At 45.1% G+C, this 26,716-nt stretch overlaps 1 protein-coding gene across 9 annotated transcripts in view; it reads right to left on the bottom strand.

Annotated features, from left to right (window-relative positions):
• Nucleotides 1-26,716, bottom strand: part of KMT2C (lysine methyltransferase 2C) — a 573,154-nt gene that overhangs the window by 33,616 nt on the left and 512,822 nt on the right. For 7 of the 9 annotated variants that reach the window (XM_063921867.1, XM_063921863.1, XM_063921864.1 and 4 more), the window contains 12 exons: nt 15,095-15,259; nt 14,128-14,266; nt 13,848-13,995; nt 12,641-12,819; nt 12,324-12,475; nt 11,562-11,811; nt 10,978-11,117; nt 10,193-10,297; nt 8,800-9,922; nt 8,314-8,450; nt 5,632-5,774; nt 5,219-5,387 (listed from right to left, as the gene is read on the bottom strand). In XM_063921867.1, coding sequence (XP_063777937.1) covers nt 5,219-5,387; nt 5,632-5,774; nt 8,314-8,450; nt 8,800-9,922; nt 10,193-10,297; nt 10,978-11,117; nt 11,562-11,811; nt 12,324-12,475; nt 12,641-12,819; nt 13,848-13,995; nt 14,128-14,266; nt 15,095-15,259 — 2,850 coding nt within the window. The remainder of the gene's footprint in view (nt 1-5,218; nt 5,388-5,631; nt 5,775-8,313; nt 8,451-8,799; nt 9,923-10,192; nt 10,298-10,977; nt 11,118-11,561; nt 11,812-12,323; nt 12,476-12,640; nt 12,820-13,847; nt 13,996-14,127; nt 14,267-15,094; nt 15,260-26,716) is intronic. The other 2 variants (XM_063921858.1, XM_063921865.1) reach the window with 2 other exon arrangements.

Below are 26,716 nucleotides of genomic sequence, written 5' to 3' on the forward strand. Positions count from 1 at the left end.
GACCTGGAACAATATCTCTGAAGCTTCTTGTTGAGACGAGATGCCATCATGTCTACTTGAGGAACTCCCCAACGACCTGTCACCTCTGCGAAGACTTCTTGGTGGAGGCCCCATTCTCCTGGGTGGAGATCGTGTCTGCTGAGGAAGTCCGCTTCCCAGTTGTCCACTCCCGGAATGAAAATTGCTGATAGAGCTCTTGCATGTCTTTCTGCCCAGAGGAGTATCCTTGTCACCTCTGCCATTGCGGCTCTGCTTTTCGTTCCGCCCTGACGGTTTATGTACGGCACTGCTGTTACATTGTCTGACTGGATCTATATGGGTTGATCTTGAAGAAGATGCACCGCTTGTAGAAGGCCGTTGTAAACGGCTCTTAACTCCAGAATGTTTATGTTAAGACAGGCTTCTTGACTTGACCATCTTCCTTGGAAGTTTTCCCCTTGCGTGACTGCTCCCCAGCCTCGGAGACTTGCATCTGTGGTCACCAGGATCCAGTCTTGAATCCCGAACCTGCGTCCCTCTAGGAGGTGAGAACTGTGTAGCAACCACAGGAGCAAAATTCTGGCTTTTGCCGACAGGATTATCCTCTGATGCATGTGTAGATGCGATCCGGACCACTTGTCCAGTAGGTCCCACTGGAATACTCTGGCATGGAATCGGCCGAACTGTAGAGCCTCGTAGGCTGCTACCATCTTCCCCAACAAACGTATGCATTGATGAATCGACACCTTTGTTGGTTTTAGAATTTGTTTGACCATCCTCTATTTCCAGAGCCTTTTCTACTGGAAGAAATACCCTCTGTACTTCTGTGTCCAGTATCATTCCCAGAAATGATAATCTTCTTGTCGGTTCCAATTGAGACTTTGGAAAATGTATGATCCAACCATGCTGCTGGGAGAGCGCAATGCTCTGCACCAACTTTTCTCTGGACCGTGCCTTTATCAGGAGATCGTCCAGGTAAGGAATTATGTTGACTCCTTGTTTGCGAAGGAGAACCATAATTTCCGCCATCACCTTGGTAAATACCCTCGGTGCCATGGATAGCCCGAACGGTAATGTTTGAAATTGGTAATTACAATCCTGTACTGCGAATCTCAAATAAGCATGATAGAGATTCCATCTTGAATTTATACTTTTTTAGGTGGAGATTCAGTGTTTTCAGGTTTAGAATCGGTCTGACCGAGCCATCCGGCTTCGGTACTACAAAAAGGCTTGAATAAAAACCTTCCCCTTGTTGTGACAAGGGAACCAGGACAATTACTTGATCCTGACCTAATTTTTGTATCGCTTCTGTTACATCTGTTTTGTCTGGAACAGAAGCTGGTAAGGCTGATTTGAAAAATCGGCAAGGGGGAATGTCTTGAAACTCTAACTTGTATCCCTGGGACACTAATTTGTAAGATCAATTGAACCCAAATCAGACTGAAGAGTTTCAGACGCGCCCCTACCTGAGCGGACTCCCGCGAGGGAGCCCCAGCGTCATGCTGAAGTTTTTGCGGAGACAGAGGCTGATTTCTGCTCCTGTGATCCTGGAGACGCTGTGGACTTTTTACCTTTTCCCCTTCCTTTACCTGCAAAGAAAGGGGAACCTTTGTATTTATTGGGCCGAAAGGACTGCATCTGAGAGTGATGTGTCTTATTTGCTGGTGCAGAAGGCAGAAATGTCGACTTACCTGCGGTAGCCGCAGAAACTAAGGCATCCAGCCGATCCCCAAACAACGCCTCGCCCTTGTACGGGAGAGCCTCCATATTTCTTTTGGAGTCTGCATTCCATTGGTGAATCCATAACGCCCTACGTGCTGAAAATCGCCATGGCAGCGGCTCTTGATCCCAAGAGACCAATATCTTTCATGGCTTCCAGCATGTAAGCTGCAGCGTCCTTGATATGACCTAACGTTAGGAGTATCTCGTCTTTATCTACCGTGTCAATGTCTGTTGACAAGTTTTCTGACCACTTTTCTATAGCACTACTCACCCGCGCACAGGCAATGGTAGGTCTGAGTAATGTCCCATTGGTCACATAAATAGATTTCAACGTTGTCTCTAACTTGCGGTCTGCCGGCTCCTTTAATGAAGCCGTCCCAGGCGCAGGGAGAATCACCTTCTTTGTTAACCTTGACAAGACACTGTCTAAAATGGGAGACGACTCCCACCTTTTCCTGTCCTCTGCAAGAAAGGGATAAGCTGCCTGAAAACTTTTGGGAATCTGGAATTTCTTTTCAGGGTTTGCCCAGACTCCTTCGAAGAGACTGTTCAGTTCATAAGATAGAGGGAAAGTTACATCAGGTTTCTTTTCTTTATTAAAGTAAGCCTTCTCCCGTGGTAAGGGAGGGGGCTCTGTAACCTCTAACACCTCCCTGATAGCAACAATCATGTATTGAATGCTTTTTGCTAATTTTGGATCAATTCCCCTGGAATCACTAGTGTCGACACAGGAATCAGAGTCCGTGTTGGTATCATTCTGTACTACTTGTGCGAATTACCTTTTTTGGGAACCAGAGGGGTCCCCCGTGGATGAAAAGGCAGGATTATTAAAAATCACGTCTTCCATGGATTTTCTCCAGTTTTCTGAATGAGACTCAGATCTATCTAATCTCTTACTAATATGACTCACACTATCACGTAGTTCTTTCACCCACTCAGGCTCGTGCTGCGACGGCAGCGCCACTATATTACATCCTTGTGTCCCTAAAATGGCTTCCTCAGGGGAAGAGCTCCCTGCCTCAGACATGTCACACACGTGCAAAATCACACCACAGACACTCCGGGGGGCTACTGGAGACAGACCCACAGTAAAATCTGTCAGAGGAACACAGAAAGGAATTGCCAGCTCACAGCTCAGCGCCAAATAAAAAAATCCCTGTGTATCGTTTTTTATACACAGAGACCTTTCAAGCGCTTATATATTGTCAATAATAGGTTTGAGCACCTAAATATTACACTCGCCCCCCCCTTTTTGCACCCTGATACTTGTTCAGACGTGAAGAGGAGGATCAGCGTGTCTTCCCCTGCTGCCGCTGGGAGGAAATGGCGCCAAGTGTGCTGGCTGCCTGAGAAAGAAGCTCCGCCCCCTGTAATGGCGCGCTTCTCCTCAGGCTTCACATACAATATTTATACTGGCGGGGGTACCTTATGCCGTCACGATGACCGGAGGTCCATCTCTGCAGATCTCCGGTAACACTACTCACAAAGTCTTCTGACTTCTGGCTTTGTTATGGGGGTGACGGCGTGCTGTGGGAGTGAGCGCATAGCCGCAGCTAGTGTTCAGTACCCTTCAGGAGCTAATGGTGTCCTGCCAGCAGAAGCAGAGCCATGAAACTACATAGGAAGTTGGTTCCTGCTTCTCCCCCTAAGTCCCACGAAGCAGGGAGGCTGTTGCCAGCAGTCTCCCTGTAAAATAAAAAACCTAAGTAAAGTCTTTTAGCAGAACTATGTAGAGCTCCACTAGAGTGCGACCAGTCTTCCTGGGCACATTTTCAAAACTGAGGTCTGGAGGAGGGGCAGAGAGAGAGGAGCCAGTTCACACTCTGAAAAAGTCTTAAAGTGCCCATGGCTCCTGCGGAACAGTCTATACACCATGGTACTGAAGTGGACCCCAGCATCCTCTAGGACGTATGAGAAAAGCCATTACTTAGTGTTAAAAAAAAGAAGGCACGTTTTGAGATTGCCAAAAGGCATGTGGACGACTCCCCAAATGTATGGAGGAAGGTGCTCTGGTCCGATGAGACTAAAATTTAACTTTTCGGCCACCAAGGAAAACGCTATGTCTGGTGCAAACCCAACTCATCCCATCACCCCAACAACACCATCCCCACAGTGATACATGGTGGTGGCAGCATCATGCTGTGGGGATGTTTTTCAGCAGCAGGGACTGGTAAACTGTTTTGAGTCGAGGAAAAAATGGATAGTGCTAAATACAGGGATATTCTTGAGCAAAACCTGTTTCAGTCTGCCTGTGATTTGCGACTGGGACGGAGGTTCACCTTCCAGCAGGACAATGACCCAAAGCATACTGCTAAAGCAACAGTCGAGTGGTTTAAGAAGAAACATTTAAATGTGTTGGAATGGCCTAGTCAAAGCCCAGATCTCAAACCAATTGAAAATCTGTGGTCAGACTTGAAGATTGCTGTTCACAAGCGGAAACCATCTAACATTAAGGAGCTGGAGCAGTTTTGCCTTGAGGAATGGGCAAAAATCCCAGTGGCAAGCTCATAGAAACTTATCCAAAGCAACTTGCAGCTGTAATTGACACAAAAGGTGGCTCTACAATGTACTGACTTTAGGGGGGTTAATAGTTATGCACGCTGAAGTTTTCTGTTATTTTGTCCTATTTGTTGTTTGCTTCACAATAAAAAAAAAACATTTGTAGGCATGTTCTGTGAATGAAATGATGCAAACCGTCAAACTATCCATTTTAAATCCAGGTTGTGAGGCAACAAAACATGAAAAATGCTAAGGGGGTGAATACTTTAGCAAGGCACTGTAGGTGTTTATAACTCATTTATCTTTTTAAGTAGAAAAAAACGAAGACTACTGTATAGTGAATAGCAATCCAGCCAAACATCCATACAGAGGAAGAGCGTAAAGGGGATAAGATATGAAGGGTGGTATTCTATTAGCAGCTGTACTTTCCCACTGCTGATAGGATTGCTGGGGGCTACCCTATTAGCCCGAATGCCGCACTAATGTGGGGGGTTATGCTTCGGGTGCATAATCAGTGATAACAGGTCGCCGGCGCCACGGATACACGAGACCGTGGATTTATCCCCGATCCCATGTGTTACCGCACGATCGCGGGTCCAATTCTAGCCAATAAAAAACGGCCACTAGTTGGATACCATGATAATGACCATTGGTCATTAATAGCGATATCTGGCCGTTTTTACCAGCCGAAAGTGCTTTGGGTCTACTAGGCTGGAAAGAGAGGGACATACAGTATTATTTGACTGTAGAGAAAAATTATTTTGCTAGGATCATCAGAAACAAGCTTCCCTTCCCTGTATACACAGACCTCTAGCTACACAGGACACTCACACAAGTGAGAACGGTTCTATGCAAACACAATGCCGCCGCCGCCCATATCCAGGGAAGTTCTGACTCAGAACTGGACAGAGACGGGTAAATTTGCATTTGCTGTATACTGAAACTCACGATTTGCATCCATACTAAGATCAGTTCAACTCAGAATCAGACCCTTAATCTGTACAAAATTATCACCCACCTGAATGCGAGACCTGGCCAGATACACATTGGCTTTCCATTCAGTCTTCATCTTCCGGTACTGAGAGGATTTGGAATGGACAAACTGCTTGCTGTATGGAGCATTCAGCTCTCCAGTGACTGTGCTTTGGAAGGACTTTGAAGTGCTGGTGCTATTCAACGTGTGAGGCCTGAGGTGTTTGCAATGCAACACAAAACACAACGACAAAGGAAAACTGAAGATTACTTCTGTCTACAAAGTGACCTCAGAGCAGGTTTTGGGTAAACAGTAGGCAAGCCATTACAGACAGCACTGCAGCGTGGACAGCACACACAGCCAGAGACAACAGGGTTTGGAAGCAACACACAAAAGCACAGGGAGCTGTAGTTGCCTTAAACCCTGGGCTGTACAATGTGAAATTAAAATCAAAATACCTTAACACAAACCTCTTGACATGGTTATTCATCTTGGGCTCTGAGCGAGCGCTGCCAGAAGGATTGATGGCAAGTGGGAGTTCCATCAATGGGTTACGTCCATAACGGAAAGTGTAAGTCTCACAGGCCTCGACTCCTGGGAGCTGCGGAATAATATGTGTAAACCATGAAGGATATCGCCAAAGCCTTCTGTTACAGAGTACAGAGTATAGTGTCACATATAGAGATGTAAGACATCACTGAGGAGTTCTGAGAGAACAGAAAAGTAAAGTAAAGAGGCCACTGGCTGAGTGCTGTTACACAGGTTATTGAACACAAAGGGGTCGATTCAATTCGGCAACAGTTGAATAGCGCCGGGAATTAGCTCCCGGTGCTATTCAATACAGCGACAAGTCACCCTCAATTGTTGGGAATTCTTCTCTCATCCCCGGGGGATGAGAGAAGAAACCCGACAAAAGTGCTGCCGCGCGAGGCTGATTCTGTCGGGAATCAGCATTGCCGCGGGTAGTTAAGACAGAGAATGCCCGTTCTCCCGAGAAAACTACGCCGACTTAACTGGAGCTGAATTGAATAGCGTCGGGAGCTAATTCCCGGCGCTATTCAACTGTTGCCGAATTGAATCGACCCCAAAGATTGTATGTGATATCATTATATTGCAAAGCAGTGTACATTAGTCACTCTATTAAAGAGTAGGCTCTTTAGGGAAGAGGATTATTGGTGAGAGGAGGGTGGGGAAAGGATATGATGTATATGAGCGTACTGTAAACAGTACACTCTCTTAATGATGAAACAAGAACAGAGGAAGAGGGGAAGGAAGGAGACAGGCAATAGAAAGTGTGAGATGTATTGTTCGGTTTGTTGATTGTCCGATATGGATAGGGTCTGTCCTAATATGGACATCATAATGACATATACAGTACGTTTAATCTTTGAGGACTAGTGATATCATGGATTGGCATAGGAATGATTACATAGCTCTTTATAGTAGTATTCTTAATTGTCATGTATCAAAATAATACATGACAATTAAGACTACTACTATAACACGACAAATAAAAACACTACTATAGCTATGTAATATATTCATTCTTATGTCAATCCATGATATCACTAGTCGTCAAAGATAAAATGTACTGTATGTGTCGTTTAATTTAATCCAGGGAAGTGTAAAAGAAAAGCAGGTCATATGAAGATCAGTATGTGGCACTCTATGCGGAGATGTATTATTCCCATAGTTGGAGTGCCACAGGCTGCCTACCCATGTTATAGCTTGATAAAATTACTATAAACATAAGCGCTTGAAGAATAATAAATAAGATTACCTGAAAATAGACTTTAATGTTTTTATAGGGAAAAATGCACCTGTGCCAGGTTAGAAGTCTATGGCAATCTAGAGTAACTAAAAATAATTGAAGACACTTTTTTTCTGTAGACTTAAAATTCTCTCCAACAACCAATATTTAACTTTTTGCAATCTCTTTATTTCATATAGGAGCACAACATTTAATGCGCAACATCAAAGCTACATACACATTAGACGATGTGTACACAGCACATCGGCAGCAACGGGACATTGTGGTGCGGCCGGCATCGGGTATGTACATACACACTTGCTGATGCAGTCAGCGCTGAGCGATGGCAGGGGGAGAGAGGTGGGTGGGAAGCGGGGCCATTCTGCATTCAGCAGCATTGCCCTCACTAGCGATATTGCTAGATTGAGCTGCATGCAGGTCCGACGGACAATTGCACTAACAACGCGCAGAAGCGTGCATAGTCAGCGATGAGACAAGTATCCCACTCACAACATTTTATATTTGCAGCTGTTACAGAATTGTAACTGGGGGAATGGGGGTGGAGGGCTGGTTCATCAGTAAGTTCATTAAATAACTGAATAATAAAAAATAATGAGAAGGAATTTAAAAATAGTTTAAAAGCGTGACTGTTTGCCCATTACTTGAAAATAATTGCAATGCTATACTATGTGTGGACAGCTTAAATGATTAACTTTTCTAGCATGCTAAAAAAATCACAGCAACATCACACAGAGGGCTTAATGTAATACATACTTGCTGATATTGTGGCTGCCCCCTCTGGGAGCAGGCAGTAATCTCAGCAAGGCGGGGGGCATGGTATAGCACACTGGGGGCGTGGCCACGGGTGCTGCCGAGTAGGGGCTGGGGTGTGTCTGCAAATTCCTGTCATCGCATACCCACCCCCATCACCCAATGCCAAGATTACAGCAAATGATGTCATTGCCCCACATCGGCTGCTGGAGGATGTGAGTGGTGGTGGAAGGATTGCGGGCAGGTGGCGGCGGGCCAGGAGACTTGCCCACCCTTTCAGGGGGCCTGGAGTGCCACACGATTTTCTGAAGCCTCCCGGCCCTTCCGGGAGAGTAGGCAAGTATGATGTAATACCCTCCAAGGTGCAGGACTGGTTTTGCCTCGTACTGTAAATGGTTGCAGCTTTAAAAAAAAGGGCAGACTTGCATACAGTCCCGGCAACTTGGAGGCTATTACATATAGCCGAAAGTGTTGTACTGTATGTGTACAAATGACTCAATGATACTACTACTTTTAAATCTTCTTCTTCTGTTAATATTTATCAAATATCTACATGTGATCGCAGCTTGACAGAGAATATCACAAATAAGCAGCCTGTTTTACTCAGAGGGTAACATACCGATTCTGCTATCCTTGCAACAGCAGATACAGTTAAACCAAACAGATCTTCCCCTTTTAGGTACACTGGAAATAGCCTGAGAATTTCAGAGTCTTTTCTACAGTTTGCAACAGGTTCCAGAATTTTGTCCCAAACACCTATGGAAGAAAAGGGATTGTGTAAGTGGACAAAGATGGAAGGAACACTGACATATTGTAAAACCAACGGCATAGAAACAACCACAACACAATTAAGGAGCAAAGAAAATGTTAAAGACTGAGTAACAAAATAAAAAAAAAATAGCAGAGACTAGAACTGCCTGCACACACACACACACACAATAAAATACAATTAGGCTTAAAATACTGTAACAAAACTGATAAAATAACTGCTTTTGACTGTTTTTAAGTGTAAACAAACAAAAAGCAACACGTCTCCTAACCTCTTGGACTATACCCAAGCAGAATAAAAACACAGTGGTTTTATAGAAATTAAAATGTTGCCCACCTTTTGGTGTAGAATCTGTAAGGACAAAATCTTCATGTCCCTGTTCATTTACTCTGATGATAAACAATGGCAATCCATCTTTCTCTTCAATGGAACAGAGGTACCGGCAGCGTCTGTTGGCATAACGCATGCTCCAGTACAACCTGCTGGCTTCATAACCTACTGGGAAGAGAGCAGTTACAGAGTGGAAGTCCTGCATTTGCTGTGGCAGCAGCTGACCAATTGCATGGAAGATCAGACTGCCGACACGGAAAGTGTGGTCACGTTCCCCACGCTGGACAATGCTCGCAATCTGTCGCACCTCATCACGTTGAACGTAAACTCTACGAAAGACTGCAAAATAAGTCAGTTCTTGCTCATGAGCTCCCTTTGGCTTGTGCATGGGGCAAAGCATAGTTTTGTCTTTAAAAAACATGCATTGTGCTTTTATTGCACAGGTGAAGTGATAAATATTGGTGCATCTTAACCTGTGGCAACCACTGGTAGCTCCCATTTTATGACAAAACACACACTTCATCTGCAGACCTCGTCTTAATGCCAGTTCCACATTAATTAAGGCACCAGCCTGTGTCTCATAGACCTCAGTAGACCAAAGAGCACAGTTTAAATGGACCCAGAGGTCAAGGTCAAGATTGAGAAGCCTTGCGGGTCCATCTGTCATTCCATCACCTTCTTCATGGCAGAAACAACATTTTCTAAAATCTTTGGGCAGAGGATCTGGCTTCAGAGATGTTCCAAGTCTTTTCAAAAATTCATCTATGTCATCCTCACATTGAGGCTTGAAAGGCATCTTGGGAATAACAATTTGAATATTCCATTTTTTCCACTTCATTCCTCTCCATTTCTTGCTGGCAGCACGGGAATCATCCAGACCACTGTAAACGGTTCTTAGCCGCGGTTTTAACTTCACAGTGACTTTCAGGTCATCCGGCTTTACCTCAACTTTAGCAGTCTCGAAAGCAGCAGGAGGGAAAGATATAGGTGGGGATAAAGGTGGTGAAAACTTTTCCTGTAGTAGGGGAAGGCAATGAACATCCAGGGTAGAAGTATTGTTGCTATACCTATGACATGACTTTGGTTGAGAATCCTTTCGAGATGGTGGTGTAAAGGAGTGATCCTGAGCCTAGAAAAGTGGGACAATTCATTAAAAAATCAAAAATCAATTGTTCATGTAAATATTGTTCCACCTATGAACATTGCTTTGTACTGGGCCATGTTATCACTAACCACTCAGCACTTTTAAGTTTTTACAAAACCCAAGAAAGAAACTGATCATGTCTCAAATATGAAATCACTGCAATTACCGTTATTGGTAATTATATGTATGGTAAAATGACATTTTTAAACAGTAAATCTGTGTGACAGGGGGATTGGTAAGAATCCTCATTATTACCTTGATCTCCGTGCCCTTTGCCTGCGCAGCAGAATACAACAGGAGACAGTTGTTGCTGCAGAACACAAGCTCACCATCCAACTGTCCAGGACTGTGAAGGAACTCCTGACAATACAAACAGCCATCATTAATTCCCACCAAGGTTTAATATGCCTAACAGAAAATGCTGACATCTGTGTCCATTATGTAGAAGTCTTAAAAAGGTTATTGTCAAGGAAACTGAAGCTTCGCCTACAAATTATAGTATAAGTTGTCAATAAGACCATTTAAACATATATATATTTTAGTAAATGTAGCCTTATACCGTGGCTTGTTCACTATGTTTGACAAACTCATACTCGCTCCTGATCTTTCACCGCTAACAAAGGGTGATAACGAGGGGTGTATGTGGCCTGTGCCCCAAACAGGGCGGAATGCTGAGGGAGTGGCACAGTCGCTGTGGCACCTGTCTCTGCCTTATGGTGTAATGGAAGGGTCACCCCTGCTGCCTGGATAGGTGTCTGGCTTCCTGCTCCCTTCGTGACATCCTGATGTCACATGATAGTGTGGGATCCAGTTTAGGGTACAGATGTGCCATGTTACAAGACTGCTGTAACATCACAGCTCAGTGCAGAGGAGCGATACACGTAAGAGACTGAATGGAGAACAAGCAACTTTATTTTATTTCTAGGTCAAATGTAGGTCCTCTTTAATAGTAATATCAAGCTACATTGGGCAGATGTGGATCACAGTTCATGTATGCTAAAAGTGAACTGCTATAATTTCAAGAAAATAATATTTAATACCTGCTTGAGAAAACTCCGATCCCTTAGAGATTTCCGTACACCATTTCCAAAAACCACAACCTTGCAGTGACAGCACCACGACTGCCTCAATGCTTGCGAATCCCCCATTACAGGGTTGTGAGGTCTGTATCCTGGCATACCTGGGAATACAATACAGTCAAATGCAGGAAAAATGTATGTAGCCTATAAATCACACTTGTGACTCTATCCTTGTGTCTGTCAAGCATCCAACATAACGGTCTCTGTGATGAGATATCTTGTAGTGGAGGGGTACATTACATAGACATGCAACATGCATATTTCATACACTTGTACAGGTAAAGCACATAAGGACTGATCCACAGAACCACTTCCCCCCCTATGACAATGCTCCTATTAAACATACACAGGTACAGTGGCTGGATCACAATGGGGTTTTCAAACATGGTCACTTGCTGACCAGATTTTCGTATGTGCCCTAAACTTATTCCAATCAACATCGATTGGAAAATACTTCCAGGTCATGCCAAGTGTTATTGGGAGAAACCGTGTCATATCAGCCCAAATTGCACATACACTAGGGGAAATACATCAGAAAGGCTCACCATTACTATTTGGCATGAAGGACAAGTTGTGAGGCTTCATGCCGTATGGCCCAATAAGTCTGGCTGGAGGAATGGCTCCTGGTCTGGGACGTTGACGCATTAGCTGATGTCTGTATTCCATGTTAGGGTGCATTCTGTGTCCGTTCATTAAGGTGACAGAAGCAGAATCAGGAGCACTGCTCACTTCATAGCTGGTAGGAATGTGGACTTGAAGCAGGTCAGCAAATGCAGCAACTACTCCACTGATATTCTGCACAAAGATAACATGTGTTATAACTAAAAAGTAAATGCAGAGCAGCTTTTGGTTTATCTTCGTCTGAGCCTCTCTCAAACCTCGCAATTCTATTCAAGATACACAATACTTGGCTAACCCCACCCGCGGTAGAAAACAGGAAGAAAAAAAAAAATGAAAAGGGAACACCATAACTGAAATGTACTATGCAATGAAAGCTACATGAGCTACAGTATCTAAATGCTGGGGCTAACGATTTGTAGTAAGATAATGCCTACTTGCTGCTGCTCACAGTTTATCACAGTATAGTAAATAAAAAGAAGGTTGGTGCTCCTGCAGCCAACCTTGAATGGAATCACACAGCGCATGAAACTCATTTCCAATATTAACATTAAAGTTAAGAGCAGCTAACAAATACTCTGATAAGTATAGGACAAAGTGAGAATACTGGAAGTGAAGCAATCCAGTAAAAGGAGGGGAGGCTATATAACTAGCTATAAAGAATGATGCTCGGATTCCAGGTCCCTCACCTCAGCAGCTGTAGGGTGCAAAGTGATTGCCACAGAGATGAGACCAGACCTAGGCCCATTTGGTACTTGCACAAACTGCGATCCGAAAAACAAGGGACCTGCTCCCGGCTCTCTCTTCATTCCAAAATCTCTGCTGTCCGAACTTGGAAAGACTGAAAGCAGAGTGATCATGTTACTCGTAACACTTTCCTCCAACATCTCCACTGACAACAACCACATACAAATTTCAGTTCTATCTAAGTCTCTATCAATCTAAAAATGAAATGACCATAGTGACCACAGTAGAGTCCACTAATCACTGGTACCATCCACAATACCTTTTCCTGTGCTGCTCGGTAGTATTGGAATGACAGGAGATGGAGCTGGATCCGGGGGTTCTTCCTTCACTAGTGACAAATCTGGGTACCTGCTAATTTCCATTCCAACCACACTCTCTGGGGACGAGGAGGGCACAAAGCTGTCAGGGCTGCCCCTGGCATCACAGTGATCCTGAGCCCTGATAAAAAATTAGATACACATCATTAGCTTGTGCATATAATTGTGACACACACAAAAGAAGAAGGGCATCCTGGCTTTTCAGACACTACAAGTCCATTTAAAATGACTAAAGAGGAGATTTATCAAACCTTTCTAAAGTGGAGAGGCAGTGCATAACAACCAATCAAATTCTGTAAATCATTTTACAGAATCTACTAGAAAAATTAAAGCTATTTTCTGATTGGCCAGTACGGGCAATTTCTCAACCTATCCTCTTTGAAGGTTTGGTAAACCTCCCGCAAATTAAAGCGTGATTTTATATGGGATGCGGTCATGCGTCCCGCGCTTAGGATCCTGGCGGTCACCATGCCAAAATACTGAACGCTTAAAATGCCGGCCGATGGAATGCCGACCCACAGGGTCTATTCCTACTCGTGGGTGTCCACGACACCCATGGAGTGGGAATAAAACCTGCGGCAAGCGCAGCGAGCCCGCAAGGGGTTTTATTGTGCTCACCCTCCCCGGCATTCAGCTGCCAGGATCCTGAGGCCGGTATGCTGACTGCCGGTATCCTGGCAGCTGGAAACACGTTCCCAACCCTTTTACATTACATAATTTACAATGCTTTAAAATATATTTATATTATGATAAAGGAAACAGTCTGGTTTTGTAAGTATCTGAGAGTTAGTAGTAGATTGCCCTCCAGTTGAGACTACCAGTAACACACTATAAAGCTTTACGTGATGGTGACCAGAGAAATCCATATGAATAAGACGAATGAAGATAATCACAGGAACAGAGGAATGACTGGTTAGAAGAAAAAATAGGAAAGAAGTTTCATGAAGCCCGGACCAATGAGTGGGCTCTAATTTTATCCAGCAATGAATAATAATGATGTGGGAAAATACATCAAACTAGGTCAGGTCCACCATTAAATAGAGAAGATCACAGGGTTTCACGTTAGGGTTTACATTGTAAAGAAATGTAAAAAATGGTAAGGGAATACATGCTAAGTGTGTGTGGTGGCCAGGAAAAAATGGCTCTCACCTCAGCTCCTCCTGATTATTGTGGGGTGGAGTGGGTAATGAAGCTGGGACATCCACTGATTTGGGTCCCTGAGTCATGGCTCTAGCCAACAAGTCGTCCGGGGACCTGAAAGGCAGCTGAAACTGTTTGGTTCCCAGAGCTTTGGTAACTGTAAAAACAGAAAGAGGAGAAAAAGCCCCCCCAAAAAACAGAAAACCATGAGTGTAAAGCAGGAAGCTGTATTATTGTTTATTTACATGTATTTGTAAAACAAATAAAATAGAGAAAATGGAAATTATACCATGGCCTCCAAGAATGGCAGCCTTTCCAGCCAGCTCGTCAGTAGTGGCATAGCCATTTACCATCTTCTGGCAGGCCACAGGTGGTGGGGTGGGAGGCAGAGACGCAGGTGGAGTGGGAGGATTACTGAGATTATTTTGCTGTAATATAAAACAAAGCAACATAATTACACTTTCATAAATCAGATTACAAGAGAACCCCACCCCAGAAAGACTCAAAATATATTTAACATTAAGGGAGGGGGGGGAGGGAGGATTAATTAGCCACGGTTAATTGATCGCCTGGGAGTAATTCAATTATCCCCGATAGTCGGTACTATCATTGATTTTGTTACAGGTGCCCGGAGGCAGGAGAAACAAAATCCCCGATAAATGCTGTGTTTTCACGTCCGTGATCAAGAAAACACATTTATCCAGGAACTTATCCCAGATCCAGTGTGTTTTTGCATGAAAACGGATAAAAAAAAAATGGGATAATTGTATTACCCCGTAAAAATAAATAAATAAGAGTATAAACAGGAATTTACTGTGAAAACTGATCGTTGGTAATTGAATTCTCCCCTAACTGGTAATAATGGGGTTTTTTGTCTCATCAGTGTTGGTGCGAGTTTCTCCTCTTATTTATGTAAACGTCAGGAAGCACAAACAATTGAGATACTAGGTTCTTAAAGAACATATGGTAAATGCAGATAAATGTGTTTGTTTCGTCTTACTTTCCAACCAATGTAAAACATAAGGGTAGACCTATATCCTGTCTGTACTGATGGTGGGGGATAGCACTGCAGATGCAAAATAAGATTGTCAAAACCCCCGCCACAAAAAACGGAACAACTTGTGGCCACATTACTATGGAAAAGACAGAGAGAATGCCCGATACGGCAACAACTTTTAATCTAAGTAGCTCTCAGACAAGGTAATAACCTTGTTACACCTAGTAAAAGAAAGGCCTACACATATTAGAGAACAAACCTTAAAGATCAACTGGGAATAATAATCTGAAACCCCATCAAGGGAGGCGCAGCCAAATGTGCCCAGCAGACGACTCCCAGCACTCATAGGGCCTGTCCCATATGGGAGAAACTGTGCAAAATTCATTCCAACAATTGGCTCAATTAGAGGAAGCAGAGAAAGTTGCTGAAGAGAAATTAAAAACAGCATGTCAGTTATGACTGGGGGAAATAACTCCATACAGTGAATAAAATAGAATAGTGGTTTTGCATTGGTAATACAAATATTCAGATTGACTTATTTGGAAAGAACAGAATAGAAACAGGCAATCTCCCCAAGCTATTGCTGCCTTTTTGAAAAGCAAAAGTCTGCTTTTACTTAGCCTACATGTTCACTGACGAACACATTTTCCATGTGCATCAAAATAAGTGACCTCAGCCCCCACTCAGCACTGGACCCTCACATATTGTTCTACCACAGTTCAAATGTCACCTTGGCTGGAAATAAGCTATGCTGGAAGTGCTGGGAGGCCACAAACTATTCCTATTAATAGTTATTAAAACAAAAGGTTACTAAGGAATAGCTAAACATTTTTTGTTCTTTATAGTGGACTACAAAACTTATCTGAAACACAATATAGTGTATCTGTATACTGTGAATTAGTATACAGGTACTGGACACACCGTTAATCTGGCACCCTTGGTTCCACTAGTGTACCGGAATATCCATTTTGCCATATTATTGGAGGTATATACAGCGGCAACCGGCTTACCCTCCCACCCCTTAATCTTAAACCTCCTGCAGTCTGACTTCCTCCCACGGCCTAACTCTACCCCGCAGCCTGACTCAGCCCTTCCACAGCCTGACAGCCCCACCACAGCCTAATTCCTCCCAGCACCTGATGTGTCCGGATCAAAAGAGGTGCCAGATAATCTATGTTGGTGCGTTGATACGTTATCCCGGCGGGCGGGGTGTCGGTTGTCAATGTCCCGACTGTGGCAATCCGCCTGCCAGAATGCTAGCAGCGGGGCAAGCGCAGAGGATCCTGCTATAACATATCCATTTGTGCTCATAGCATTACCATCACTATCTTGAGAGTGAGTATATATTCAGTTTGTGCTATTGTGTTGTAAAATCTATTAAACTGGATTATATGCTGCCAAGGGAGAATATAATTATCAGTCCACTGCTGGAATAACAGGATTTTGATACCTACCGGTAAATCCTTTTCTCCTAGTCCGTAGAGGATGCTGGGGTCCACTTCATGACCATGGGGTATAGACGGTTCCGCAGGAGCCATGGGCACTCTTGACAACTTTTCAATGGGTATGAATTTACTCCTCCCTCTATGCCCCTCCTCCAGACCTCAGTTATAGGAACTGTGTCCAGGGAGACGGACATTTCGAGGAAAGGATTTACTTTAATACTAATGGTGAGATACATACCAGCTCACACCTCAACCATGCCGCACAACATGGCATTCAACATAACACATGCCAACAGGCATGAACCAATTACAGCAAACATGCTGAAACTAATAAAACACAACATGTGTAACTCTAATAAACAAAACTGCAGGTAAAGTACGCACTGGGAAGGGCGCCCAGCATCCTCTACGGACTAGGAGAAAAGGATTTACCGGTAGGTATCAAATCCTGTTTTCTCATATGTCCTAGAGGATGCTGGGGTCCACTTCATGACCATGGGGTTTATACCAAAGCTCCAGTATGGGCGGGAGAGTGCGGATGACCCTGCAGCACCGATTGACCGAACTTCATCAGCCAAGGTGTCAAACTTGTACAATTTTGCAAATGTGTTTGACCCCGACCAAGTAGCTGCTCGGCAAAGTTGCAATGCCGAGACCCCCCGGGCAGCCGCCCAGGATGAGCCCACCTTCCTAGTGGAATGGGCCTTCACCGACGTCGGTAACGGCAATCCAGCCGTAGTATGTGCGTGCTGAATCGTACCTTTGATCCAACGCGCAATAGTCTGCTTGGAAGCAGGACACCCAATCTTGTTGGGAGCATACAGGACAAAGACTCTGTTTTCCGTATTCGAGCTGTTCTAGCAACATAAATCTTCAAAGCTCTAACCACATCTAGAGACTTTGACTCCGTGAACGTGTAGGTAACTACTGGCACCACAATAGGTTTGTTTATGTGGAAAGATGAAACCACCTTTGGAAGAAAATGTTGACGAGTTCTCAACTCTGCCCTATCTTCATGGAAGATCAGGTAAGGGCTCTTGTGAGACAAGGCCCCCAACTCAGACACCCGCCGTGCGGATGCCAATGCCAAAAGCATCACCAATTTCCAAGTGAGAAACTTCAACTCTCTCTCTTGTAGAGGCTCAAACCAATCCGATTGAAGAAACTGCAACACCACATTAAGGTCCCACGGTGCCACTGGAGGCACAAATGGAGGCTGGATGTGCACAACCCCTTTCACGAAGGTCTGAACCTCTGAAAGAGAGGCCAATTGTATTTGGAAGAACACTGACAAGGCCGAAATCTGGACCTTGATTGACCCCAATCAGAGGCCCGCCTCCACACCAGCCTGCAGAAAATGGAGAAAACGTCCCAAATCAAACTCTTCCGTAGGAGCCTTCTTGGATTCACACCAAGACACATATTTTCTCCAAATACGGTGGTAATGTTTCAACGTTACTCCTTTCCTGGCCTGAATAAGGGTGGGGATGACTTCCTTGGGAATACCCTTACGGGCTAGGATCCGGCGCTCAACAGCCATGCCGTCAAACGTAGCCGCGGTAAGTCTTGATACACGCATGGCCCTGCTGCAGCAGGTCCTCGCGAAGAGGAAGAGGACGAGGATCTTCTATGAGCAACTCCTGAAGATCTGGGTACCAAGCCCTCCTTGAAGATTGCTCGAACTCTTGTTCTCCTTATGATCCTGAGCACCTTTGGGATCAGCGTAAGTGGAGGGAAGACATACACCGACCGGAACACCCACTGGGCCACTAGCGCATCCCACTGCTATTGCTTGAGGGTCTCTCGACCTGGAACAATATTTTGAAGCTTCTTGTTGAGACGAGATGCCATCATGTCTACTTGAGGAACTCCCCAAAGACTTGTCACTTCTGCGAAGACTTCTTGGTGGAGGCCCCACTCTCCTGGAGTGGGGCACAAAGGGTGGTTGGATGTGCAGAACCCCTTTCAAGAATGTCTGAACCTCAGGAAGAGCAGCCAAATGGACAAGGCCGAAATCTGGACTTTTATGGAGCCCAAGCGTAGGCTCACATCCACACCTGCTTGCAGAAAAAGGAGAAAACGACCTAGTTGAAAATCCGTTGGAAATTTCTTGGATTCACAGCACGACAAATATTTTTTCCAAATCCGATGGTAATGCTTAGACGTTACTACCTTCCTAGCCTGGATCAGAGTAGGAATGACCTTGTTCGGAATGCCCTTCCGAGCTAAGATCTGGCGTTCAAACTCCATGCCGTCAAACGTAGCCGTGGTAAGTTTTGATAAGCGAACGGCCCCTGTTGCAGAAGGTCCTTGCGAAGAGGAAAAGGCCTCGGATCCTCCAGCAGTAATTCCAGAAGATCCGTGTAGAAAGCCCTTCTTGGCCAGTCTGGAGCAATGAGGATCGCCGGAACTCTTGCTCTTTTTATTATATTGAGAATCCATGGGATGAGTGGAAGTGGAGGAAACACATACACTGACCGGAACACCCACGGAGTTACCAGGGTGTCCACCGCCACTGCTTGTGGGTCTCGTGACCTGGAATAGTACCTCCAAAGCTTCTTATTGAGGCGAGAGGCCATCATGTCTATCTGAGGTACGCCCCAACGGCTTGTTACCTCCGCGAATACCACTCCTGGATGGAGATCGTGTCTGCTGAGGAAGTCTGCTTTCCAGTTGTCTACTCCCGGAATGAAAATTGCCGAATGAGACTTTACATGTCTTTCTGCCCAGAGGAGGATCTTCGTCACCTCTGCCATTGCCGCTCTGCTTTTCGTTCCGCCCTGCCTGTTCATGTACGCGACTGCTGTTACATTGTCCGACTGGATCTGCACGGAATGATCTTGAAGAAGATGTACCGCTTGTTGAAGGCCGTTGTAAATGGCTCTCAATTACAGCACGTTTATGTGAAGGCAGGCTTCCTGACTTGACCATTTTCCTTGGAAGATTTCCCCCTGAGTGACAGCTCCCCAGCCTCGGAGACTTGCATCCGTGGTTACCAGGACCCAGTCCTGAATCCCGAACCTGCATCCCTCTAGTAGGTGAGAACTGTGTAGCCACCACAGGAGCGAAATCCTGGCTTTTGACGACAGGATTATCTTCCGGTGCATGTGTAGGTGGGATCCCGACCACTTGTCCAACAGGTCCCACTGGAATACCCTGGCATGGAACCTGCCAAACTGTATGGCCTCGTAGGCTGCCACCATCTTCCCCAACAACCGAATGCACTGATGGATCGACACACTCAATGGTTTCAATATCTGTTTTACCATTTTCTGGATTTCCAGAGCCTTTTCCACCGGAAGAAATACTCTCTGAACTTCTGTGTCCAGAATCATCCCGAGAAAACACTATCTTGTTGTCGGTTCCAACTGTGACTTTGGATAATTTATGATCCAACCGTGTTGTTGGAGTATTGACAGGGAGAGTGTGATGTTTTGTAACAACTGCTCCCTGGATCTCGCTTTTATCAGGAGATCGTCTAGATAAGGAATTATATTGACTTCTTTTTGACGCAGGAGAACAATCATCTCCGCCATCACCTTGGTGAATACCCTCGGCGCCGTGGAGAGACCGAAAGGTAACGTCTGGAATTGGTAATGGAAATCCTGAACCGCGAATCTCAGATAAGCCTGCTGAGGAGGATAAATGGGGACATGCAGGTAAGCATCTTTCATGTCTACAGACACCATGTAGTCCCCCTCCTCCAAGTAGAGATTCAGATTTTTCAGGTTTAGGATCGGTCTGACCGAGCCGTCCGGCTTCGTAACTACAAAAAGGCTTGAATAAAACCCCTCCCCTTGTTGTGACAAAGGTACCAGGACTATGGTATGATCCTGACAATTTTTGGATTGCCGCTGTTACTGCTTCCCTTTCTGGAAGAGAAGCTGGCAAGGTCGATTTGAAAAATCGGCATGGGGGAACGTCTTGAAACTCCAGCTTGTATCCCTGGGACACTATCTGCAACACCCAGGGATCCAGGCCAGACAGAATCCAACCTTGACTGAACAGTTTGAGACGTGCCCCCACCCGAGCGGCCTCCCGCAAAGGAGCCCCAGCGTCATGCTGAAGATTTGGCAGAAGTAGGGGTAGACTTCTGCTCCTGGGAACCTGAAGCTGCTGTGGACTTCTTTCCCTTTCCCCTACCCGCATAGAAGGGGGAACCTCTCGCTTTTTTGTATTTATTGGGCCGAAAGAACTGCATGTGTGGGTGATATGTCTTTTTTGCCGGTGCAGGGGGCAAAAATGTCGACTTACCTGCGGTAGCCGCCGAGACTAACGCATCCAGTCCATCGCCAAATAAGTCCTCACCTTTATATTGGAGAGCCTCCATATTTCTTTTGTAATCTGCATCCGTATTCCACTGGCGAATCCACAACGCCCGCGAGCCGATACTGCCATGGTAGCGGCTTGTGAACTCAAGAGTCCAATATCTTTCATCGCTTCTAGCATGTATGCGGCAGCGTCCTTGATATTCCTTATCTTAAGGAATATCTCATCTTTATCAATCGTGTCAATTTCTGATGACACGCTTTCTGACCATTTTTCAATAGCGTGACTCACCCACGCGCAAGCAATTGTGGGCCTGAGCAGCGTACCATTGGCAACAAACGGATTTCAATGTAGTTTCCATCTTTCAGTCTGCCGGCTCTTTTATTGAAGCCGTGCCAGGTGCAGGGAGAATTACCTTCTGTCAACCTAGAAAGTGCACTGTCTAACACAGGGGGTGACTCCCATTTTTTCCTGTCCTCCACCGGGAAAGGATAAGCTATCTGAATTCTCTTGGGAATACGAAATTTATTTTCGGGATTCACCCACATCCCTTCAAAGAGTGCATTAAGCTCGTGGGAAGGAGGGAAAGTGACCTAAGACTTCTTTTCTTTATACAAATAAGCCTTCTCCTGAGGTACAGGAGTGGCTTCCGTGACTTCCAGAACTTCCCTTATAGCCACAATCATATATTGTATATATTTTGCCAATGTATGATCTATTTCTCTGGAGTCACTATCGTCGACACAAGAATCGGTGTCTGTTTCGGTATCAGTATTCACAATATTCGCAAATGGTCTCTTATGTGACCCAGAGGGGTCGCCTGCGGATGGAAGAACAGAGCCCTGAAAAATCACATCCTCCACAGATTTTCTCCAGCACTCAGCATGAGATTCAGATTTATCTAATCTCCTATTGATATGATGCATACTATCACGTATTTATTTCACCCATGCAGGCTCTTGGTGTGCCGGCAGCGCCACCACATTACACTTCTGAGTCCCTAAAATGGTTTCCTCCGGGGAGGAACTCCCTGCCTCTGACATGTATTACACTTGTGCCCCCTCCTGTTTTGCACCCTGATACTTGTAGTCAGAAGTGAAGGAGGACCAGCGATGTCTCTGCAGCCTGAGGAGAGAGAAAATGGCACTGAGCAGTGTGCTGGCTGCCTGAGGAAGAAGCTCCGCCCTTTTTACCTCAGAAACTTTACAGAATAGTTATACTGGCGGGGGTAGGGCTGTGCCTGGGCATCTATTGCCCTCTTTTTGCCAGTTTATAGGTGTTTTTGCTGCCCAGGGCGCCCGCCCCAACCCCCCCCGCGCCCTGCAGTGCCTGTGTGTGTGGGCAGCAATGGCGTGCTGCACTCCCGCCAGCCGCGCTGTACCTCAGCCGTCACTTTTCTTGATAGAAGATCTGTCTTGTTCTACTCAACTGTCTTCTGACTTCTGGCTCTGTGAGGGGGGTGACGGCGTGCTGTGGGAGTGAGCATCTAGACACGGCTAGCGTTCAGTTCCCTTCAGGAGCTAACGGTGTCCTGTCAGCCAGAAGCAGAGCCATGAAACTCTTCAGGAAGTTGGTTCCTACTTCTGCCCCCTCAGTCCCACGAAGCAGGGAGACTGTTGCCAGCAGTTCTCCCTGAAAACAAAAAACCTAACACAAGTCTTTTCAGAGAAGCTCAGTAGAGCTCCCCTAGAGTGCATCCAGTCTGCCTGGGCACATTTCTAAAACTGAGGTCTGGAGGAGGGGCAAAGAGGGAGGAGCCAGTTCATGCCCATTGAAAAGTCTTAAAAGTGCCCATGGCTCCTGCGGAACCGTCTATACCCCATGGTCATGAAGTGGACTCTTGCATCCTCTAGGACGTATGAGAAATAATTTTATACTACTTTGTTACCAACTGCTGGTCAGAAATAATTTAGCCCTAACAAGTTTGGGAGGATTATTACATATATTAAAGACCTCCTTGTGAACCAATACCAGACAATCTGCATTTGAATCATTATTGTATGTATTTAAGATGTTTTGGATACAACATATTATAATTTCTAATGGTGATTTAAATGCATAATTGCTTAAAAATACCCAAAACTGACTGATAGTCATCTTGCTCAAATTTTATAACGTGCTAACAATTTTTAGTATACTTTAGTGCAAATACTCCCTGTAATGACCCTACACATTAATTTTGATTCATTGTCTATTGTGAGGTGCCAGTTCTCGATTACAGGAGCTACAGCTAAATCTAATTGGGAGGTTTCGGACTTATTTTGTAAAAGGCAAACACAGCTTAATAAACAAAGTATAATAGAGTAACCAAATACTTTAAACTATTTGCCATATTAGCACCAGCTGAGGGGTTTTTTATTTTTTTTGCTGTATAAATACTATATACAAGTACTCTTTCCCCACGCCAAACCAAAGAGGGCAGGAGAAACCAGGACTAGCAGCTCATATCCAGATTCATACTGAATCATTTATTTCTGGCAATATAGGATGCACACACATACCAGAATCATGTACTGTAATGTTAAAAATAATAATAATAATAATCATCATTTAAAGAATATAATTTAAATATGTGTTTGCATTCTTGCGTTTTACACCTCTATCAGTTCTTCAAATTAAAAACACAACCATGCTTTGTACAGCTAGATTATTGCTATTTTACTGATGGCCCTTAGGACTGTGCCACATAGGCACTTTATCTACTGCATTTTATTTTCCTCACAAGCATTTTAGGTTGGTAAACATGCTGTCCTATTGAAATGAATACGTTTTGCCTTGAAGGTGTCACATAGATTGGGACTTCCTGCTTTTGACAGCGGATGGAAAAGCTATAAGCAACATTCAGACAAGAAAAAAAGTTGTAACAATATAGAGGCCCGTCTTACCTATTAGCAAGCAGATGATCAACTACTTCTATATAATGGGGAACTTTCACATGCACCATTACTGCCAAAAGGAGAATCAATCTGAAACAGCTAACCCCAAGTTTTATGTGCAGCTGTGTATGAAAAGCTTTAGGGGGAATTCAATTAACCGTGGCACATTACCAAGGCTAATTAATCCCCTGAGGGCTATCCAATTAGCCCCAAATGCCAACACTCTCCCTGATCACTGACCCATTTTTGCATTTGGGAACTGATCGCGGATCCATGTGTTTTTGGCCAAAAACTGGTAAATTTTTCGGGTGAAATAAATTAGCTGCAATTGAATTGCCTGAACACATCGGGGAAAAATCACAGTAACTTCCACTTTTTCGCTCAAAAATTTATTGTGCAAAATTTAATCCGCCACTTAGTGTGACAACGATAAAACATTACAAAAAAAATGAAGAAACTTAAAAATAAGAATTTACTTACCGATAATTCTATTTCTCGGAGTCCGTAGTGGATGCTGGGGTTCCTGAAAGGACCATGGGGAATAGCGGCTCCGCAGGAGACAGGGCACAAAAGTAAAGCTTTTACAGGTCAGGTGGTGTGTACTGGCTCCTCCCCCTATGACCCTCCTCCAGACTCCAGTTAGGTACTGTGCCCGGACGAGCGTACACAATAAGGGAGGATTTTGAATCCCGGGTAAGACTCATACCAGCCACACCAATCACACCGTACAACTTGTGATCTAAACCCAGTTAACAGTATGATAACAGAGGAGCCTCTGAAAGATGGCTTCCTAAACAATAACCCGAATTAGTTAACAATAACTATGTACAAGTATTGCAGATAATCCGCACTTGGGATGGGCGCCCAGCATCCACTACGGACTCCGAGAAATAGAATTATCGGTAAGTAAATTCTTATTTTCTCTATCGTCCTAAGTGGATGCTGGGGTTCCTGAAAGGACCATGGGGATTATACCAAAGCTCCCAAACGGGCGGGAGAGTGCGGATGACTCTGCAGCACCGAATGAGAGAACTCCAGGTCCTCTTTTGCCAGGGTATCAAATTTGTAAAATTTTACAAACGTGTTCTCCCCTGACCACGTAGCTGCTCGGCAGAGTTGTAATGCCGAGACCCCTCGGGCAGCCGCCCAAGATGAGCCCACCTTCCTTGTGGAATGGGCCTTAACAGATTTAGGCTGTGGCAGGCCTGCCACAGAATGTGCAAGTTGAATTGTGTTACAAATCCAACGAGCAATCGACTGCTTAGAAGCAGGAGCACCCAACTTGTTGGGTGCATACAGTATAAACAGCGAGTCAGATTTTCTGACTCCAGCCGTCCTTGAAATATATATTTTTAAGGCTCTGACAACGTCTAACAACTTGGAGTCCTCCAAGTCGTCTGTAGCCGCAGGCACTACAATAGGCTGGTTCAGGTGAAACGCTGATACCACCTTAGGGAGAAAATGCGGACGCGTCCGCAGCTCTGCCCTATCCGAATGGAAAATTAAATAAGGGCTTTTATAAGATAAAGCCGCCAGTTCAGATACTCTCCTGGCCGAAGCCAGGGCCCGTAACATAGTCACTTTCCATGTGAGATATTTCAAATCCACATTCTTTAGTGGTTCAAACCAATGGGATTTGAGGAAATCTAAAACTACATTTAGATCCCACGGTGCCACCGGAGGCACCACAGGAGGCTGTATATGCAGTACTCCTTTGACAAAAGTCTGGACCTCAGGGACTGAGGCCAATTCTTTTTGGAAGAATATTGACAGGGCCGAAATTTGAACCTTTATAGATCCCAATTTGAGACCCATAGACAATCCTGATTGCAGGAAATGTAGGAAACGACCCAGTTGAAATTCCTCCGTCGGAGCACTCCGATCCTCGCACCACGCAACATATTTTCGCCAAATACGGTGATAATGTTTCGCGGTGACTTCCTTCCTTGCCTTTATCAAGGTAGGAATGACTTCTTCTGGAATGCCTTTTCCTTTTAGGATCTGGCGTTCAACCGCCATGCCGTCAAACGCAGCCGCGGTAAGTCTTGAAAGAGACACGGACCCTGCTGGAGCAGGTCCCTTCTCAGAGGTAGAGGCCACGGCTCGTCCGTGACCATCTTTTGAAGTTCCGGGTACCAAGTCCTTCTTGGCCAATCCGGAGCCACTAGTATCGTTCTTACTCCTCTTCGCCGTATAATTCTCAATACCTTTGGTATGAGAGGCAGAGGAGGAAACACATACACCGACTGATACACCCAAGGTGTTACCAGCGCGTCCACAGCTATTGCCTGCGGATCTCTTGACCTGGCGCAATACCTGTCCAGTTTTTTGTTGAGGCGAGACGCCATCATGTCCACCATTGGTTTTTCCCAACGGTTTATTAGCATGTGAAAAACTTCTGGATGAAGTCCCCACTCTCCCGGGTGAAGATCGTGTCTGCTGAGGAAGTCTGCTTCCCAGTTGTCCACGCCCGGGATGAATACTGCTGACAAAGCTATCACGTGATTCTCCGCCCAGCGAAGGATCCTGGCAGCTTCTGCCATTGCACTCCTGCTTCTTGTGCCGCCCTGTCTGTTTACATGGGCGACTGCCGTGATGTTGTCCGACTGGATCAACACCGGTCTTCCTTGAAGCAGAGGTTCCGCCTGGCTTAGAGCATTGTAGATCGCTCTTAGTTCCAGAATGTTTATGTGAAGAGACTTTTCCAGGCTCGTCCACACTCCCTGGAAGTTTCTTCCCTGTGTGACTGCTCCCCAGCCTCTCAGGCTGGCGTCCGTGGTCACCAGGATCCAATCCTGTATGCCGAATCTGCGGCCCTCCAATAGATGAGCCTCCTGCAACCACCACAGGAGAGATACCCTTGTCCTTGGCGACAGGGTTATCCGCAGGTGCATCTGAAGATGCGACCCTGACCATTTGTCCAACAGATCCCTTTGAAAAATTCTTGCATGGAATCTGCCGAACGGAATTGCTTCGTAAGAAGCTACCATTTTTCCCAGGACTCTTGTGCATTGATGTACAGACACCTTTCCTGGTTTTAGGAGGTTCCTGACCAGGTCGGATAACTCCTTGGCTTTTTCCTCGGGAAGAAAAACCTTTTTCTGAACTGTGTCCAGAATCATCCCCAGGAACAGCAGACGAGTTGTCGGCATTAATTGGGATTTTGGAATATTCAGAATCCATCCGTGCTGCTTTAGCACCTCTTGAGATAGTGCTAATCCCATCTCTAGCTGTTCTCTGGACCTTGCCCTTATTAGGAGATCGTCCAAGTATGGGATAATTAATACGCCT

The sequence above is a fragment of the Pseudophryne corroboree genome, chromosome 5 (genome assembly GCF_028390025.1).
Source record: "Pseudophryne corroboree isolate aPseCor3 chromosome 5, aPseCor3.hap2, whole genome shotgun sequence".
NCBI classification, from domain to species: domain Eukaryota; kingdom Metazoa; phylum Chordata; class Amphibia; order Anura; family Myobatrachidae; genus Pseudophryne; species Pseudophryne corroboree.